Source organism: Ambystoma mexicanum, chromosome 8 (genome assembly GCF_040938575.1).
Source record: "Ambystoma mexicanum isolate Mex_15411 chromosome 8, UKY_AmexF1_1, whole genome shotgun sequence".
Classification (NCBI taxonomy): domain Eukaryota; kingdom Metazoa; phylum Chordata; class Amphibia; order Caudata; family Ambystomatidae; genus Ambystoma; species Ambystoma mexicanum.
This window is the reverse complement of record NC_090929.1, coordinates 1,130,697,734-1,130,718,700: the sequence shown is the minus strand read 5'-3', so window position 1 is coordinate 1,130,718,700 and position 20,967 is coordinate 1,130,697,734. Positions and strand designations below refer to the sequence as shown.

At 46.6% G+C, this 20,967-nt stretch overlaps 1 protein-coding gene across 3 annotated transcripts in view; it reads right to left on the bottom strand.

Moving 5' to 3' along the window:
* Window positions 1-20,967, bottom strand: part of FRMPD2 (FERM and PDZ domain containing 2) — an 878,187-nt gene that overhangs the window by 275,098 nt on the left and 582,122 nt on the right. For all 3 annotated transcript variants that reach the window (XM_069611181.1, XM_069611182.1, XM_069611183.1), the window contains 3 exons: window positions 18,927-19,074; window positions 15,158-15,375; window positions 13,183-13,281 (listed from right to left, as the gene is read on the bottom strand). In XM_069611181.1, the coding sequence (XP_069467282.1) occupies window positions 13,183-13,281; window positions 15,158-15,375; window positions 18,927-19,074 (465 nt within the window). The remainder of the gene's footprint in view (window positions 1-13,182; window positions 13,282-15,157; window positions 15,376-18,926; window positions 19,075-20,967) is intronic.

Sequence of the window (20,967 nt, the reverse complement as noted above, 5' to 3'; positions counted from 1 at the left end):
TCGGGGATGGAGTTGAAAGGGCATGGCCAGTTTCGTGGAGATGGATGGGCACTTGTGTTAGGGGCTGGCTATGATCTTACGTTCTGCAGTGATCATAATCTGAGGAAGTGATGCAGGATAATTGCAACAATAAATGATTGGACATTTGTGGGAACAAGCTTCGTACGTCTCAGGCAAGGCAGGGAGATGGTGGGGATTGGGCTTTCTGCGCTGTGTGAGTTGTTGGGGATGGGAAGAGCTACGTTTTGCAGAGGGATGATTTTCTGGGCCTAGTTAGAAGATGGCACCTGCTCTAATACAAAATGGCGTTCATTAGTTGCCTGTGGCTCAGGTGTTACAGGTACATTTCTATGTTATATCATGCGATCGGGTACCGTAGGGGTGGAGGTCTCTCCCCTCTTAGCTTACATCTGGTTTTAGACACAGTGGGAAATGGTGAGGGGGGGTGGGATAGGAGCACCTTGTCCCCAACAGCGGTCACAGAACGGTCGTTCTAAAGTGACGTTTTATTGAAAAGATCTTTTCACTTGGAACATGATCCGTATCACTCCAGCCCTAAAATCTCTCCACTGGCTCCCGGTTGCTGCAAGGATCCAATTCAAATCCCTCTGCATCATCCATAAGGCTGTCTGGGGCCGGGGACCACACTATCTACAACTTGCTCCCACACCAAATACTCTCCCCCGAGATCTCTCTGATCTTCTAGCTCCACTCTCTGCATGTCAAGCACTTCTCTAAGCAGTGAGCGGGTGGTCGATCTCTTTCCTCGGCTGGCTCCCTCCTCTGGAACAGCCTCCCCCTTCCTCTCCATCTTGAGCCGATCACCTCAAATTTGGCAAACTCCTCAAGACTTCTCTTCTCCTCCTCCTTCCCCCTCTCCCTCCCATGCTAAACCCCACAGTTGCTGAGATTGGTGGCCTTGGTACTTATGTGTCCTGGCCTTCCATCCAATCGCCTTCAGCCTCCGCCCTCCCCATGCACTTGCCTTTTGGCTCCCACTGTCCTGTGCTGTCGCACAGGCCTGCATTTATTGTATTGGCAGGTGACCACTCTTTGCCTAGTGGTGTCTGCAGGCACTTACCTGTTGCCTTGCAACTGACTCTCTGGCACTTCCCCCTCTGTGGAACCTGTAGCACTTACCCCCATTCCCTCGTCCCTTCTCTCTCTCTGCACCTGCACGTTCCGAATGTTCACAAAGCCTAGTAGGACCGCCTCTGTCTTTTTCATCATTGTTATTTTATTTGCCTTTTGTTCCCCCTATTCCATCCCCTTTGCCCTGTTGGCGCTTCGAAACACAATTTCTTGTTGTATAAGTGTCTTACAAATGCACAATAAATAAATAAATAAATAAATAAATAAATAAATAAAAATAAATAAACAAATAAAATGCACAACAAACGGCCAATAAAGGCGAATCCTCCACGCCGTGTAAAGAAGGGGAGATCCGGGGTGATTGCCATCAAAACAAAAAATGCATTTAAAATAAAAGTTATAAATAAAATATATAAATGAAAAAACATTTTTAAACAAGGGACACACAAAAATAAATCTACAGAAATTCGGTAGCAATGGCTAGTTTCTTTTCTCTTAAAAAAATAATGAACCTTGAAAAATATAAACTGTCAAAAAGGTTTCCAGAGTTAGGTTTGTCAAAAGAAGCTTTCATGAAAAAGCATTATTTGAATCTACATTTAATTAGGAGTAGGTACAATTACAGATGATGCAGTGAAATCGGTGAAATTCGTCAATTTCACTTCTGTTTTTTCATGGAAAGAACTCACCAACAAAATGCTGTGATGAATCTACAAACGTTTGTAAACTGCCCGCCAGGAAACCACTTACGCGAGCCAAGACCCGCTCACAGGCAAATATGTTTGCAGCAATTATTGATCCCCAATGGCCCATCCCTTAAGAAACACTGAGGCCTTGCCAAATCCCACTTTGCTTGCTCTGCTCCCTTGGGACGAGTCCTGGGGCACTTGCAGTGATTCAGTATAAAGTGGAAATCCCTTGCAGGGTATTTAAACAACTTGTGCCAAATTACCAATACAGTATTCCTCCTGAAGATCGTAGACAAGGCAGCAACTGTTCAACTCCAGCAAGATCTAGAAACTGCAGGTATTTTTCACCAGAAACAATCAGGTTTCAGAGTACGTGATGGTACCGAAAGCACCCTCCTGGGCCTCCAGACTCATATGTCGGTGGTTATGGAGAGAAGTGGGTCAGGGCTGCTGATTCTCTTGGACTTATTGTCCGCTTTCGATTTGCCGGACCACAGGTGCTTACTGGACATTTCTGAGACCACAAGTAACTGCTCTCAGGAAGTCATAAATTGGGTTTGCTCTTTTCTGAGCAATAGGTCCTCTAGGTTCGGCTGGGGAGACGCCGACTCGGCAGCTGAGCTAATACACTGCAGAGTCCTGCAAGGAGCTTGCCTGTCGCCGACCTTGGTTAATTTGTACATTAGACTCAGGTGTGACCTACTAACATATATGGGAATTCATTTCACAAACTATGCGGATGACACTCAGCTCCTGAATATTGAAGGCAATTGCATAGGAGTCATAAACAAGGTGTTAGATAGACTCTAGGTGTCTATCTGGAGGCATCAATGAGCTCAGAGGCACAGGTAGACAGGAGCATTTATAACTCGTATTACCATCTAAGAGTATTAAGAAACATCACACCCCTTCTGTCATTAAAAAACAGAGACTTTAGTCAGGTCCATTATAATGGCACTCATTGATTATTGCAACGCCCTGATGATTGAAGCAAATAAGAGTGGCTAGATAGACTTCAGGTATTGCAAACTGAGGCTGTTCGCATCATCTGTGACCTTCCTAAATCACAGCATAATTTGGATGCAAGAAGGAAGCTTCTTTGGTTAGCAGTACCAGCTAGAGTAAGATTTAAGGCTCTCTCTCTGGCTCATAAATGCCTGTATAGGGATGCACCTAATTACCTCATAAAGCCTTTGAAACTATACATTCTCTCTAGACTGCTCTGCACCATTTCGAGTGGTCTTCTGAATACTCCTAAATACAAACAAACTTGAGGTTAAAGATGTTCTTTCCCTATTCTTGCGGCTCAAGCCTGGAATGTTCTTCAGATCAAGTTACGGTTGGAAGAACGTTGTCATCTTTTTAGAAAACGATTACAAACATTCCCGTTTGAATAGTCGTCCTTACCTATTTTGACTCTCCTGGAAATTCCCTACATTGACATTGGATCAGTTATTTTATGAGTTTTTCTCCTGTTCTCTTGAGGTCCCTCTGTTTTTGTGCGCATTGATGCCTGCAGGCTTTGGCGCTATATACATATATAAAAAAATAAACGGGGGTGGGGGCTGTGCAGTGCGTGGCAATGAGCTGGATGACTATTACTCCCACAGACACTGAGGTGGCCCTGGATGCAGGAGGAAAGACAAGACACAATCACAATCGCAGAAGGGTTCCCCTAAGTTGATTTTTTGTGCTCTTAAACATTAAGTGCTTATCATTTTGTGCTTGCCTATTAATATTTGACTTACTACCTTATGATTGTTTATCTTACTTTTTGTCTTACATATTGAAGCTTAAAAAATGAACACACTTTTTTGTGTTCCCTTTCCCCTTTTGCCCATATACCTGTTGGTGTGTGGAGATGAAGGTGGCCCACTTCAAGCTTCCAGATCCAATACCAAAGTTGAGACGGCAGCAACAATTTTATTATATGGGCTTTGAGATTTAAAAAGGACCTCCAAAAAATACAGAGTAAAGTAAGATTGTTGTGTGCCTTTCCATTAAACGCATTGAATCAGTGCTAATGCTAAAAGTAGTGTGTTTAACTTTGGTACAGTTTTTGGGTGCTTTGCTAATATGTTCTTAATGTATTGCTTTTCCCAGAGCATCAGCATGTGTCATGTCCTCCAGATGCCGGCTTTCTATCGCCCTTGCTTTTTCCAGCATTGTCAACCCAGGGGCAAACAATCCAGGCTCATGAGTGTGGCTCTTCGTGAAAAACACAGAGCACCCACCAGGGAAAATATTCCAGTAAAGGGTGCCTGATAAGATCATCATGGCTTAATGTATCCCCAGAAGGCGACTTATGCAACCACAGTGCCTCTCTTCTGGACTATTCTGTGAGTGAGGATTATGATATGATAGGTTATTTATAACGGGCTTAATACCCAGAGATTTCTAAGCGCGGACCCAGGGATCGAACCTGTGTTGCTCCATGTCGTCTTGCAATACCGAGGATTCAGGACATAAGGATGACTTGAAGATAACACTGATCGTGCCGTTCTTCGCACCACCACACGACGAGCGGCTCACAGCCAGCAGCCAGTAGCACTACTGCAACACTTACTGTTTAGCAGAAATATGCCACAAATACAAGCACCCCACCGGTACCATACGGAAGCGCACACGCTGACTGCAGGGCACAAGCTAAGCTGTTAGCCCACACAAAGTCACAAAAAGATAAAGGGAGGGGTCCCTAGTGGATATACATCTAAACAGGGTCATTAATAATAATAATAATTTGCATTTATATAGCTCTACGAACCCTTAGGCATACCCACGGTGTGTGGTGTTCATTTATTGACATCAGAATGATGAAAATCTGAGACTGGCCCTGCCTGGACGGTACACCCCGTTTCGGCGGCGCCGGTTCGGCGCGGGCTGATTCGCCGCAGCCAGTTCGGCGACAGGATGTTTTGGCGCTGGGATGTTTTGGCGCACCGTGGAATTCTCTCCAGTGCTCCAGTGCGCACTCGGGGGCTCTCTTTCCCCATCTAGCTCAGGTGGCGGGTCACTGCAGGTCCAGTGCCAGGGTCTGACACAGACAGCCGAGTGGGCTAAGGCAACCGGCACCACATACTAGAAGGCATCATTGAGCCAACGAACAATAAATGCTGGGCAACTTTGGGCATAATATAGACACACCCGTATGTGTGCACTGAAACACGTGTGCGTTCAGAGGACTGTTCTGGGATGGTCGATTGTTTGGGGGTGGTTTCTCTGTATTTTGTGGAGAGAAGCCTCGTGTCATTATCTTATGCAGCACATGTGTAGGTCATATGAGCGGTAAGGTGGAACAGCTTCAGGGACAGAGCGAACACATAGCCCTGCAATAATGCTGCAACGTGGACTAGGCTCGCTACAGGTGCGATGCTTGCAGACTCGCTCCGCCTTTGAGTCCTGGAAAACTTGATAGCCGCTCTCCCTGAGGTCTCCATATGCCCCAGGCCCCGTGCCATACAAAGTGTGACACGATGGAGGGCCTGGGGGGTTAGGCGCAGGGTGGGGGAGCCAAACGGCGGGAAACACAGAGGGAGGGGCAGCCAAAGCGGCGCCCCCACCCTCAGCGTTGCCGGAGGAGCGCACCAAAAGGTGCGAAAGGAAAACAGCAGGGGAGGGCAGGAAGCCCGGCCCCCAACAACACAACAAAGGGGACTGGGAGGATAAATACCCCGGTAAAAACCAAGGTAAACACAAACAGGTCCGGAGCTCACCTCACTCGGGTAAGCTCCCCGGACCTGAGAAAGGGGGATAAAAGAAACGTTCGCCTCGGCGGGCTTACCGTTTTCTGCGTCTTCTTCCCTTTCAGTCATCCTTCATTCGAGTTGCTGCAAGGAAGCCGGAGGACGAGCAGGATCGTCGGAGGCATCGGAGGAGGCAGCTCGGCTTCAGGAGGAAGGACGCCAGAGGAGCAGGGAAGCGGCTCGGGCTTCAAAGGCAGTTCGGCGTCGGAGTTCACGAGGGAGGGGACCAGTTGAGCAAGCAACAAGTGCTGGGGCGTGCACTACAGGAGGCTTGCGCTCTAATCCCCCGATCGGTGGATCTTCGGGACGCGGCGTGGGCTACAGGAGGCAGGGCAAAGAATTCGAGGCCCGCGTATTAAACCCTGATCGGGTATTTTCATTCGGAACAAAACACGAGCCGGCAAAGGTCACATGACAAGAAAGGGGTGGGGCTACAACACGGCGCGCACGGCTGGCAACGCCCGCAGAGGGCAGCTGTGAAGCGAATGAGCCTGCAAGAGCTCGGTAGTCAAAAAATAAGTATCAGGCGCGGTGGCGCAATGGTTGGCACGTCGGTATTTGCGAATTAAGTTTTTCAAAGGTGGTGGGTTCGGATCCCACTAGAGTCGAATTTTGGCATTGGGATTTCTTGAATAGATATTTAAATGACGTTTGAAAAAATCACGCCAGCAACACTGAATTGAATCCTGGAAGCAGGGAATAGATTTTAGGCAAAATAAAAAGGACAAAGGTTGGGGTTCAATCCCAGTGGGTCAGCAACTTGGAAGGAAATGTCGAAAAAGGCAAAAATGGCAGAAGAAAGAGCAAAAAGAGCACAGGAATTCAGCGCATGGGCTAAAAAGGCAGAAAAAGAGTATGGGGCACAATGGGTGCCGGATGTGGTGCAGACGGAAGAAAGGGCTAGGGCAATGTCGCCCTTGCTGCTCGAGGAGTCTGGTGGCAGCGAGGAAGAAACTGCAATACCTCAAGGCCAAAAGAGGTTATGAGAGATAACAGGAGAATCACAACAGCCGGAGATGCCAAAAATAAAACGGAAGAAAGGAACCAAGAAAGGTATCGTAAAATTGAATAACAATATTGACAAAATGGTGAAAGTCTTAAATGCATGTATCACGGCTCAGGGTAAGTCGCCCAGAGCCAGTAAAAGAGGAATAAAAGAGCACAGAAGGGTGGCATCTGATACAGAAAGTAGCGAAGATGAGGAGAGGGATCACCTTCAAGCATGGGTAAAAAAGAAGGGGGTTATAAGTAAGGAAAAACAAAAAAAGGATAAGGCAGGTATAGATCTGGGGACAGGTGAGCAAGGGCTAACAGACAGCGGGGTTCCTATCTCACAGGGGCTTCCTCAAATTCCTGGTCCCCAGGGGTCACCTACCGACACTCCAGTAGCTATGGTAGGGCCCGCCATAGTAAAAACAACAGAACCTAACACAATTATGACCAAATATGGCAGGCCCACGATGGGCAAGGATGCACAAGGGCGGTCCTTAAGAGTACAAGCCTGGTACATTAGCGACAAAGTGAAGGAGAAGATATGGAGAAAAGAGTTGATAGATATCTTCTCCTTGTTAGACGTACAGAAAAGGGGTCATGATGTATCAAAGGAAGACATAAAAGAGGATGAGAAGGGCTTATTGAAAAGAACAGCTGTGTCAAGGAATTTTGATAATTGGACAGCAGCATTCCAGATAATGTCCTCAATCATCTTGCAGAAATTTCCCGAGGACGGCCCATCACTAGTGACATATCAACAGAGAGTCTTGAGGGTGTACAAAGCATTTGGGGGTGATGCATGGAAGGAATACGACCATGAATTCAGGAAAGAAATGGATTGCTTCCCGGATATAGGGTGGGATGAAGAAAATTACAATCTATACATATTTAACGTACTAAAAGAGAAATGGGATACCAGGGAACAGTATAATGCAGGGAGCTATTATAGGAAACAGTATGGCCAGAACGATTATAGAGGCGAGTACAGATACAACAACAGGAGATACGATAACTATTATGACAGAGCAAGGGAGCAGAATTTTCGGAGTAGACAGTACGAGGCACAGAGAGGGTGGCAGAGCAACATACCTCCGACAGCACAAGGGGGTGGTAGAGGGAGTAGCGGGACGGAAAAATCAGAGCCAGCACAATGCCGTAACTTTGAGAAGGGAATACCATGCAGCTGGGGGAAGAAATGCAAATTCAATCACAGATGCGAGAATTGCGGAGGAGAACATATTACTACCAAATGCACCAGAGCAGCGACCAGTAAGTACAGGGTACCAGAAAAACGGAGCTAGGAGCAAAGGAGAGAAAGGGGCCTCACCAGTGAAAATCGAGAATATGGAAAAGTGGCTAAGGGTGTTCCCAGACCAGGATGGAGCAGAAACAATAAGGCGAGGTTTCCAAGAAGGTTTCATAATACCGTTTAACGGTCAGGGCTCCTAGAACACTCCAAAAAACCTGAAGTCTGCTTTAGAAAATAAGGAATTGGTGGGCAAAAAAATCAGAAAAGAAATTGAGCTAGGGAGGATGGGAGGCCCGTATAGTTCTCCTCCTTTTAAAGAATTTATATGCTCGCCTTTGGGATTGGTCCCAAAAAAAGAGGCAGGCGAGTTTAGGCTGATTCACCACCTTTCATATCCACCAGGGGCCTCGGTTAACGACGGCATCACACAAGAGGCGTCGTCAGTAAACTACTCAGATTTCCTGGAAGCAGTGCAGTTAGTCAGGAAAGCAGGACAGGGAGCTTGGATGGCGAAAGCAGACATTAAGTCAGCCTTTCGCATATTGCCAGTGAGTAGCGAATCACAGAGATGGTTGTGCATGCACTGGGAGGGCAAATACTTTGTGGACAAATGTCTCCCTATGGGCTGCGCCATTTCTTGTGCATACTTTGAAAAAGTGAGCTCTTTCCTGCAATGGGCTCTTACAAAAGAAATGAAGGGAGCACAGGTAGTCCATTACCTGGACGATTTTCTATTCGTGGGTCCACAAGGTTCCGAGCTGTGTAAAAATACCCTGAAGAAGTTCACGGCACTAACAAAAGAGTGGGGTTTTCCGCTTGCAGAAGAAAAAACAATGGGGCCAACTCAAGTGATACAATTTTTAGGCATCGAAATTGACTCACGGGTCGGGGTGTGCAGGATCCCGGAGGAGAAGGTGGCGGACTTGCTAGGTACAATCACAGATCTGAAAGGGAGGAACAAGGCCACAGTAAGGGAGTTGCAATCACTGGCAGGGAAATTGAACTTTGCAGGGAGGGTCATACCGCAAGGCAGGATATTCCAGAGAAGGGTCGAGCAAAGAACAAAGGGTGCTAAGGTGGGGCACCACAAGGTGCGGATCGGTGGAGCAATAAAGAAAGACTTGGGGGTTTGGGCAGAATTCTTAAAAGCATTCAATGGTTCAGTGATCTGGCGCACACCTGTAAACGAGGAAAGCAAAAGGGTGTTGTTCACGGATGCAGCGGGTGGTTTTGGCTTTGGTGCAATATTGGAAACAGAATGGTGCGCAGAAAGATGGCCAGAGGCGTGGCATGAGGCTACATGGACAAGTAACATTACACTTTTAGAGCTATTTCCGATCTGGGTGGCACTGTGTGCATGGGAAGCAAAACTAAGCAGCAAGGAGTTAAACGTATGGTCAGATAACATGGCGGTAGTGCATGTGATAAATAACGGAAACGCTTCTTGTCCGCTGGTCTTGGAGTTAATGAGGGCAATAACTCTGGCTTGTCTGAATAATAATGTTAACATAAGGGCGAGACACATCGCCGGTGAAGCAAATATGGTCGCTGATGCCTTGTCTCGTTTTCAGTGGAGCAGGTTCAGGGAACTACGGCCAGATGCAAGAAGGATGAAAACGCCCACGCCAAAAAAGGCATGGGTACCGCTGGAGGCATGGGAAAAGGGTCGGTTAGCCACGAGGCTGACTCAGAAGAGGAAGAAGGCCCAAGGGAGCAAGTTGTGGAAAGATTGGCCAGAAACGCCATAACATACAAAACTGGTGAGCAATATAAAAAATATGTAAATAATGTGTTGAGAGAATCAAAAGTGAAAGATGTGGGAGATATCACTGTTTTCAATTTGTGTGACTTCTTGGGGAGTGCATTTTCACAGGGGAAGAGGAAAAGCTGGGCGGCAGCACATTTGGCTGCAGTCGCTTATACGGCAAAGGTGGCTGGGTTTGCAGACCCGACATCGAGCCCTCGTCTAAAATATGCAATGAAGGGGTGGTCTAGGCTAGAAGGAAAGAAACCAGACAGCAGGAGGCCCCTGAATTTTTTGAAAGTAGTAAAATTGTTGCAGCTATTGCATAGCACATGTAGCAACAGCTATGAGAGTATGCTGTTCAGGGCAGCGTTCGCATTGGCATACTATGGGGCATTCAGAGTCGGGGAGCTTGTAGCAAGTAACACGTTGGCGGGAGACGGGCTAGCAAGGAGCGACATCAGCATATGTTCTAAGGGTATGTCCATAATACTAAGGAGATCAAAAACGGACCAAGGAGGGAAGGGGCGAACAATTGAGCTAAATTGTATTAAAGAAAGGGACCACTGCCCCAGGTGCATTACCGAGCAATTTCTCAAAGTGCGTCCTGAAGTTGGGGGGCAGCTATTGATACATAGAGACGGCAGAGCCCTCAGCAGATATCAATTCCAAGCCGTACTAAAGAAAACCATAGCGAAAGCAGGGTGGGACGCATCCGAGTTTGGAACCCACTCCTTCAGGATAGGGGCGGCCACCTCTGCATGGGTAGGAGGGCTAGGGGCAAAAGGAGTAAAGAAAATTGGGGGGTGGAAGTCACAATGTTTCAAAAGGTATGTGCGAGAATATTTGATATAATTCATCTCCCATCCACCCACGCAGATGAGACCCCCTACAAGTCGGCATGGATAGTTGGCCATTCATTCGTGACGCGTGCAGGCAGGTGGATCGAGGATTTCAGAGAAGGTTTGCATTTTAAACGGACAATAACTTCCTGGTGTGGCCTCCCAGGAATGCATTGGGAGGACATCCACGACCGGCTATCGGATTTGATCGGGTTCAGGGATCCCCCTGAATACCTGGTCATCCACCTCGGGGGCAATGACTTGGTTAAAACAAATAGGGGCGAGCTGATGCGCAACATGTGCGAGTCCTTAAGGGCAATAGCACACTGTTGGTGGAAAACGGAAATTTTAATGTCAGAGATAATTACCCGCAGAATTTGGTATGGGGCACGCAGAAGGCAGGCCATTGAGACAGCGCGGAAAAAGCTAAACAAATCTGTAGAAAAATACTGTAGGAGCACGGGTCTCCATTTCATAAGGCATGGGCTATCACATAATGACCCAGAGTGGTTTCATCGGGATGGGGTGCACCTATCCAATAAAGGGATGGGCAGATTTACGGACAACATCTTTCAAGCATTGGCAGCTCGTGGTTGCAAATATGTTCGCTGTTTGGGGGAGTCCTGAGCGGGTTAGGCAACACCCCCTCAGGCGTGGCGGCACGTGTCCAGGAAGGGATGCCACAGGACAACGAAAACTAGCCTAAGGGAAGGCTCGGCATCCATAACCCCTGGACACGAGGTGCCCAAAAGCGATTATTAATGATGTTTGGCTGTCATGATTATTGTGTGGCATTAGTTTTTGGAGAGAATAAAAGGGCCTACGGCCACAATTTTTCCACAAAGCAAAAATATGGTCTGTACTATTCATTTCATTATCACAGGTAACAGGTGTCAGGTATAAGAGCAGGGGGGAGCCCACACTACTCAGCCTATGCCCCAGGCCCCGTGCCATACAAAGTGTGACACGATGGAGGGCCTGGGGGGTTAGGCGCAGGGTGGGGGAGCCAAACGGCGGGAAACACAGAGGGAGGGGCAGCCAAAGCGGCGCCCCCACCCTCAGCGTTGCCGGAGGAGCGCACCAAAAGGTGCGAAAGGAAAACAGCAGGGGAGGGCAGGAAGCCCGGCCCCCAACAACACAACAAAGGGGACTGGGAGGATAAATACCCCGGTAAAAACCAAGGTAAACACAAACAGGTCCGGAGCTCACCTCACTCGGGTAAGCTCCCCGGACCTGAGAAAGGGGGATAAAAGAAACGTTCACCACCCATCCCACCCGGCAAAAAAAAAAATAATAAAAAAAAAAAAAAAGGAACAAGATCAAGAACGCCAAGTACTCGTCATCGGTACATGGTAGATGAAAGTCGTAGGCGGCGGGCGGCACGTGTCCAGGAAGGGATGCCACAGGACAACGAAAACTAACCTAAGGGAAGGCTCGGCATCCATAACCCCTGGACACGATGTGCCCAAAAGCGATTATTAATGATGTTTGGGTGTCATGATTATTGTGTGGCATTAATTTTTGGAGAAAATAAAAGGGCCTACGGCCACAATTTTTCCACAAAGCAAAAATATGGTCTGTACTATTCATTTCATTATCACAGGTAACAGGTGTCAGGTATAAGAGCAGGGGGGAGCCCACACTACTCAGCCTATCGGAGCAGGACATTTCTGTGCGGCCAGTTCGGCGCGGGCTGCCGCGCCGAACCGGCTCCTGTGCCCAACTGGCCGCGCCAAATCGGCCCGCACCGAACCGGCTGCGCCGAAATGTCCCGCTCTGCTGCCGAGATGCTCTGCACAAAGGGAGCGCTCTAATCGCTGTGCTATCTGACCGGCTCAAAACAGTCAAAACACTTTTACCAAAATGAATCTCCCTCAATGATCAGGTATCTCATCATACAATTATTTCCACACTATGTACGTTTTCAAACTAAACTTTTCTTACACTTTAAATGAACATACTCAATTTACAATTTTACGCAAAATGATTCACATTAGGCATTTGCAATTACACATCACATCAAGAAAAGCAACATTAACTCCAAATGCCTAATGTGAATCATTTTGAGTAGAATTGTAAATTGAATATGTTCGCATAAGTGTAAGAAAAATGTAGTATGAACACGTACATAGTGTGGAAATAAATGTATGATGAGAAAACAATGATCTCGCTTTATCTTTTGAGATACCTGATCATTCCGGTAGATTAATTCTGGTGAAAGTGCTTTAATGACCTTGCTTGGATGTATATCCACTAGGGATACCTCCCTTTTTGCATTTTCGTGAACTTCCCCCAGTCCCTGGTGAGTAGGGGTTCGTCCCTTCCGTACTATGTAAGCCCACACAAAGTCAGCAGTGTGGAAAAACCTCACTGTGGGGTAAGAGATGTGGGTAGTTTGGGCACAACAGGTTAGACAGTCGACATGAAAAACCGCCCAAGTTAGTATAGAGTGAAGCCTGCATGAACAGCAATGCCACAGTCAAGAAGGCATATGCCTCCTTTAACTAAACAACAAAAACTACAAGCCGGAAGGAGCATATGGCAGCCCACGCTGCATGAGGCATTAGAAAGGCAAAGTGCTTACAGCCACCAACACCCTGCCAACTGGAGGCCATCACTGAAAAGATGCTACTATGTATTTGCACGTAGAGCACTTCTTATCATTAGGGCTACATTGTAATTTACAAGCATTGATGTGGCAATAGGCAATTTCGATATATATATATATATATATATATATATATATATAAATGATTGTACACATGGAATTCAGCATTAGAATGACTCGCTAGTGATGAACCTGAGAGCACCTGAAAACATGTCCTCTTACCAGGCAGTTCACGTCAATCTCAGGAAGAGTGCCCTCTGGAGGACGGCAAAGGAGTAGGGTGACTTCCATGGCCGAGCCCCTCAGTAAGTGCAGAATTTCCTGCCCAAGAAGAAACACAGCATTTGATCAGATCCTTTGCCTGGAGGGGGAACTATCATATCATCTACATATCTTTTGACAGCAGAGGCATTCACATAAGGCTGGAAATGGGGTGGGACGGAGCAGGAATACTGCAGGCAGAACACAGGTTCTTGCAGTAAGCAAAATAACTACCATGTTTCAATCATGCCATTTGCTTATGGAACAGCCTTCCAATATATTCACAACTGGAATGCCATTTCCATTGGTCTCAAAATTAATAGCATCTCTGCAATGTTGCCCCAGATCTACGGGAGACAACACCTCCAAGCATCTGTAATAAAAGGCACATTCTGCTGAACAATTGTGGTGTAAAGGGGAATGCAAGGTTGAAAAAGAGGAGGCGGCGCAATATAGCGCAGAGCAGTTGTATGCAGTGAAAGGCACGGTCTAGTTAAAAAGCAGATGCTATCTGTTGAGAAGGCTTGGTCTAGACAAGTGAGGCAAGGACATTCTGAGCTGGAGATGTGAACAACATAACTTGTGATCTAGTGCCAGACAACGTTTTGTCTGATGAGGAGGGTATTCAGGTAAGAGGATTTCTGCTGTCTAGAGAAGGAAGTGTGATGTGGTGAGCTGAAGGTATAGCTAAGTGTAAGAGGAAGAGACGTGGCTTAGTGAGGAGGTGGCATGTTCTAGGTGCAATATTGTCAACTGATGCCTGCATGGAGGAGTTGTGGTCGAGAGGAGGTAGTTTGGTCTGGGGGATGAGGGGGCCTATTGTAATTGAGAAGGAGACATTGAAGAGGGTTTGTCATTTGGAGGGGGGGGTGGGTTTGGTGAGGAATTCATGATCTAGTGTAGGTAGGATTTGTGGTCTGAAGAAGGAGGTGGGGTGATGCGTTGCAGGAACTACTGTGTGCAATAATTCTTCTCTGGAGAATGAGGTCTGGTCTAGGCAGTTTAGGGTAGGCGCGGTCCTTTGAAGGATGTGTGGCACGCAGGAGAATGTGTACTCTGGAGGAGGTTTGATTTTCAGGAGGAGGCATGATCTTCAGAAGGGTAAAGCATGTTCTAAATTAAGAAGGGATGTGTTGAAAAGGAGCTGTAGTGTACATGAGAAAGTGTGATCTAGAGGAGAGTGGGTGCTCCAGTATAGGAGGCGAAAAGGTAGTCTAAAAAAGGTACTGTAATTTAGCGAAGAATGTGTGGTCCAGTGTGGCAGATGGGTGTGTAGTCTGTATTATGAACTGTGATCTGAAGAAGGGGGTGTACTCTAAAGTAGGAGGAGATGCAATGTGAAGAATTAGTTGTGATCTAGAGGGATGTTCTAGACTAGTCTAGTTGAAGATGTAGTTTGAAGGAAGGGATGCAGTCTGGAAAGGGTCTGATGGAGGTGGGGTGGTTTGCTGAGGATAAGGTGAGCTGGGCAGTTGGGTTTGTAAGTAGGAGGTATGCTCTGGTGATTCAAAATTAGCTTAGATCTCTGGACACATTGGTTCCAGTTGGTGTTCCACCAACAGTCATCTGTGGCAAGCCACCTTAATGCTAATTAGATGTAAGGCATTGCTGCCAAGACACAACAACACTGCTAATAACATGAAGAGGGAACCTACCAAGTGAAGGGAATGGGTCTGCAGGTATGTAAGGAATTACAGGAACAAGAATAAGGACAACAATAAGAAGAAGAACAATACACAATAACAAAAAGATTGAATGATGCTAATTACTTGGGCTTTCATATTAGGCATGGTCAGTCAGAGGAGTGAGAAATGCAAGCAAGCAATCAGAGCAAAGACTAGAGGCTGAGTGAAACATTGCTGCTTGGTTACAATCCTGTGTATATCTATGTCACACAGAAGGTGTCTGCAAGTTTTTTGTTGTGTTACTACTGTACCTGATACTTCAGTCCTTTGAGGGTTTTTCCATTCACTGCCAGGAGGACATCACCCGTCATGATGCGACCACTCTCCTCTGCTGGCTGACCTGGGAAGAGCCTCTTGATTCTTACAATGTCTCCTCCAGGAGGGGCAGTCATGGAATCCACTCCTGTCTGTATGAAGCTGAAACCGAGCCCGCCGCAATTTTTTCTCAATGTGACATCAAATGTGTTATCTGCTCAAGAAACACAGGAGAATAATACAATATGTCCCGACTTCAGGTGGTGTATGTGGCCAAGACTATATTCTGTGGAACCCTCCATTGGGGGCGGGGGAGTGAGTGCATAGAAAGTAGGTCCAGCCAAAGGAAGGAGTAAGGGATTAGCAGTAGAGCAAAGGCAATACGGGAGGTAAACAGGGCCAGAGGAAATGGATGAAGAAGAACAGGTCAAGTTGGGCTGAATAGGAAGGCAAGGTATGGCATTTGTGGTGAGTGAGGGAAATGAGGCTGCAAATAGTTTAACAGGGTGTGCAAATACAGAAGGGTAGCTGGCTTGTCTGTTTATATGTACACAATGCATAAAGGTATAGTGTGCAGGAACAAGCTAGTGGAAATAATCCCAGAAGGAAGAGGGCTCCACCTACCCAACCACTCCCAGTGAGAACACAGTATGGTCAGGCCCTGGATGGCACCATTTTGGACATGGAGAAATTAGTTTGTGACTCCTAATCTCTCTTGTATTCTCCATAGCTAATAGACTCGGAAAGGAACAGTGAGGACCAGCTTTCTCATGCTCTTGGATAACACATTGTTGTATTTTACAGACTGTGATCACCTTGCTCTGCCCCTACACCACATGCAGGAAACCATCCTCCAGATACCAATAATGCCAGGAAAGCCTCTGGCATATCTGTCATCTTTTAGCAGACCTATTATAAGACCTGCTGCCTAGGTTCTATGGACCCTCCTGGCACTGCAGCTCTCAGGTAATGATGAGTCAGCTCATCTTGGCAATAGAACAACACATCCCAACCGGTTTAGGTTACTCCCAGCCTTTACATAAACAAAGCATTATCTTATTAAGATTGTGCTTCTCTCTTCTTAGAAAAGAGATCCACTTTCTAGTCTGTACCATGTATGGGCATAGGTCAGATGACCTGATTTCCTGGTTTTGCATTCCTGCTATTGCTGGTTGGACATGTTTCCCTGAGCATTATTATGTGAATTGGTGGATGAAAACCAATGAAATGTTTAACTCCACCGCACCAAGGGAGACACTATGTACAAGGGTGGTATGGCAACCTCTCAACAGTGCTGTCCACAGAAAGGAAGAATCAAATTAGTAGTTCATGCATAAGAGGGCTCCATGCTAGATCTGAAAATAAGTAACACTTTTGCATGATCATTCAAGTCACTGACCAAGGAAATGTGCAGAGTCAGGCAAAACATTACGAGACATTGTACTGCAAGAAAATTGCATTGCACTGCATGGGCTACTACAAATCCACCCAACTCTCCATTACCGCTGTTCATACAAATTCACCTTTTTATTAAGGGCATGCTTCCCAGATAAGGCAATGGTGCAGCTAATGTGCACCATTGGACATTTAAATGTGTTAGGCTGCAAACATGTAGCAACATTTGCTCCCTGGGGCCCAACAAATAAAAAGAGTGAGAGGCTATACTGTTGGTCGCTATCCCATAAATCCAAACATTTATGCTGGTTCCATGTATTAATATCCCCACAAAAATATCGCCATACAAGAATATTGCCATATTTTTGCGGCGATTTTAAGCCATTGAACCTGCGGGTGACACCCCTGCAACCCCCTTAATTTCCTTTAATGGAGCAGGTTCCCCCCCACAACCCCCAGTCCCATTAACCGCATAAATTATCCCCACTAATAATATCGCCTCTGGCCTTACCCCACGACCATATATATGGCGATATTATTGGTGGGGATAATATTACCTGGTACCCATTTCCTGCAAGGTTCCTAATCTGAGGGACGCTGATGTGGAACAGCTGCATGCTGGAAACCAAAGATGAATTTGGACAAGAACTGAGGTGTGGTGATTCCACTATTCACCTCTTCTCAGGATGATCTGCAAGATTCCAGAAATGAAGGAACAGCCTTGCTCACATTTCCATTGGTCCATCACCAACACTACTGCTCCTATGCACCAGTGTGTGACCAATCATCTCACGGCATTACCTCTGGGATTGAAATCCACCTTCAAGCATTAGCACAGGCTGCATCCTCTGTGGTAACCTTCAAGGGAGCCTACCATATGGGCAAATTAGGGCCTGAGGAGCAGCATAGCTCCTGTGTGTGAGCCCAACAATGTTTTTATGGAAGAACCAATCTCAAATCGCCCCCTCACTGCCAATGACTAAGAAAACTTTGTGAAACGTTTCTACAGTGTATCCAATGACAGTGTCAGTCTCACCACTGCACTTACCCCATGCTTCTGATACAACAATTGGCCAATCAAATGATCTCTGTGGTTGTTGGGGCATTCTCGAAGGCCTATTAAGACACTAAAGATATTCATGATCTGTAGTACAATTCACATACTAAACCCTAGCACAATTAATTTTAGCAAGATGCTCACAAAGGAGCCTACCTAAAGAAAAACATTGACTGCACTCCCATGTCTGCCTATGCACCACCATTAGGAGGTGAACTCCCGAGATCGCTCCCAGACCTATCAGCTAAAGGACATGAGTCACTGCACAGTCTATGAAGCCCTTGGCTCCATGCGACCATGAGGAAAATGGTCCACCACACATTCAAGGGTGGCCAGGGGTATATCTGTCCACATCACAAAGGAGATATTTTACCACACAATGCACAAGGACCATTGAAAGCCTTGGTCATATCCTAGAGAAGCTCCTGCAGCACCCAGAGTATAATGACCCCCTGTCCTGGGCAGAAAGCATGTTATGTAGGCTGTGATCTAGCCGTCCTTCACTTGAAGGTCAGTGAGCCATCATACAGGCCAGTGTTGTTTGGATATAATTGTTTTACATCTGTTTTTTCTATGTCAGTGCCCAAGGAGAATTATGTTTTAAAGTCTAAGTATGAAAGCATATCAGCAGCCATGCCAGTTAACATTAACAGTCAAAGGCCTATTGGGTGCATTGGGAAGAGTGCTGCAAAGTTTTCCCAGTTCATCGTTCTTGTCACAGAAGAGTTGGTATTAAAGGGAGGGTGCCCTCTCAGAGGTGAAACGGTATCAGAGAAACCTGTCAATTTTTTGAAGGGCTATTGTTGGGGCTCTGGATCACTGACACATTATGGCAGGCTGGAACGCTATGGTCAGGAATGTGAATATGGTGATGGCAAGAATGTGAGAGATGCAATGGGGTGAAGATGCAAACAGTATGATTATATGAATTAGGAGAACATTTCAACAACTGAGGATAGGAATGGGTTAAATGATTGACTGAAGTGAAGACAGTTCTGGTTTAGGCTACAAATAGGGTGATGATGATGCAAATAAGGTTACGATAGGAAGTGGGTGAAGGTAGCAAGGTAGCAAATTAATGGGTTGAGGATAGAAAAGAGATGAAGATATGATTGAAGTGATGAAATGAATAGGATAACTTTAGGGAATAAAATGGGGATAAGAATTAGGTAAGGAGAGCAACGTAGGATGGCCTGAAAACATGCTATAATACAACATATGTGCATACGGTATGACAGAGTGATTTGAAGAGTACCCGAGACAGCTGGAGGTGTTCGGCCAATGACAGTCTTATCTGAAGACAGCAGCCTTACCCTTTGTCAGAAACGGAAGGTGTCCGGGTGTGCCAGGTGAGGCAGACCCCATAGGAAGGGCAGCAAAGTTATCCACCCTGCTGTCCACAGCCAGACTTGTGTTAGAAACCCCAGAGTCTTCTCTCCGTTCCAAGACCAGCTTCACCACCTGCAAAACCAGGAAATACAGCATTGCAGATACTCTCCAAACAACAATGGATCCCTTACACCTATGATACAGGGGAACCTAAACACTACAGGAATATAATTCTACAGACCCTATATTCTTTGTAATGATCCCACACATACTATATGATGTACATTTGCTCACTTATATTACACGCCATGTGAGAATAATCCCACAGAGCATTACACTATGGGATAATAATGCCTATATCACATATGCAACCCTTACCCTCACCCGGGTGGTTGCAGCTAACTGACTAGAAAAGGATATCTAGGGCTGAATTCAGTTTGGGTAGATATTCCCCCCTATGCGTGGTTCTGACCCAGGTTGGATAGGTCTCCATTTAGCTTTAAAGTTATTGGGCCTCATTACGAGTATGGCAGTATGGTGGTAAGGCAACAACGGCGCCGTTATCGCTAACGGCACCGTTGTCACTGTACCACCATACTATGGACCTCATTACGACCCTGGCGTTAGGGGGCTAACAGAGCCGGTAGAGCTGCCGGCCCCGTTAAACCCCTACCGCCTCATTATGAGGTCTCCTCGCGGGACCCGCTAAGGACGCCTGGTAAAACTAGGCGTCCTTAGCGGGTCCCGCGAGCAGACCAGGATGCAAACAATGGGCCCGTCGTTGTTTGCATCCTCCCCATTCCCATTGAGCCCTATGGGGGCTCAAATGGGAATGGGGATGTACCGGGTCCGGGTTCCCTGAATGGGGAAATACAGGCCCCTCCAAGGTCGGAATGGCCCGGTATTTCCCCATTCAGGGAACTCAGACCCGGTACCCGGTAAGGGGGTAGCCATGCCTCAAATAGCGGCATGGCTACCTCCATTGTCGTAATGAGGCCCTATAAGTTCTGCTCGCGGGTGCCCTTAGAGCCACCAGGTTTTACCGGGTGGCCGTACCGGTACCCGCAAGCAGAACCTGATGGTAGCAACGGTACCGTTAATAACGGTACCATTGCTACCACCCTCCCCATTCCCATTGAGCCCTATGGGGCTCAATGGGAATGGGGATTCATTTTTACCGGTGCCCAGAAAAGGGCAATTATCGGGTCCGCCAAGGTCGTAATGACCCAGTAATTGCCCTTTTCAGGACACCGGATAAAAATCAATACCGGCGGCAGCCGGTAGTGCCTGTAGTACAGGCACGGCTACCGCCATACTCGTAATCAGGCCCATTTACTTTCATTAAGTGCCTCCACCTATTCGTTAAAGATGTATAGGATCCCAACGTTTTGCTTTATACGTGCAGTAACTCTTTTGCACACCAACCAATAAGAAGTAGTAGAATGTGTGTGTGATGTCTGTAATGCCGTAAACTTATTTACAATAAAACTGGATTAAAGACATAGCAATCCTGTCCTAAAAACAGGGTGATGTACCCTAGTAGGTGCACTCTTCACATTGTTTATTAAATATATGTTGTTCCGTAAAAGAAAGGACTATTCCTCCCTATGGGGGTTATTCTTCATGTTTTAGGGTATCCTATCTACCGCATCTACCTCAATTATCTTTACTTCAGACCTGTTAAAATGTCCAGGATTTCAGTTCTAACAAGATTCTTGAATCTTGGGTTACATGTAGGGCGTACTCTCCAGTGACCTACAGCTCACCAGGGAAAACTCTCACATCCTCTCCTGAGATCAGGCACTGACCACAAACTTCCTCGCCTACACACATTCCCAAGTGCACCTGGAAGGATGCATTTTAAAAGCAAGTCACCAGCTGCACTGGTCTCTTGCTTTCTTCACATCCCCTTAACTAATCCTGCCGTTGTTACACTCTGGGGGGCTTTGAAACACCCCTACGTAGGGGGTGACTGCCATCACGCTCTTCTTTCTGCCCAATAATTATACATTTATATTTGCTATA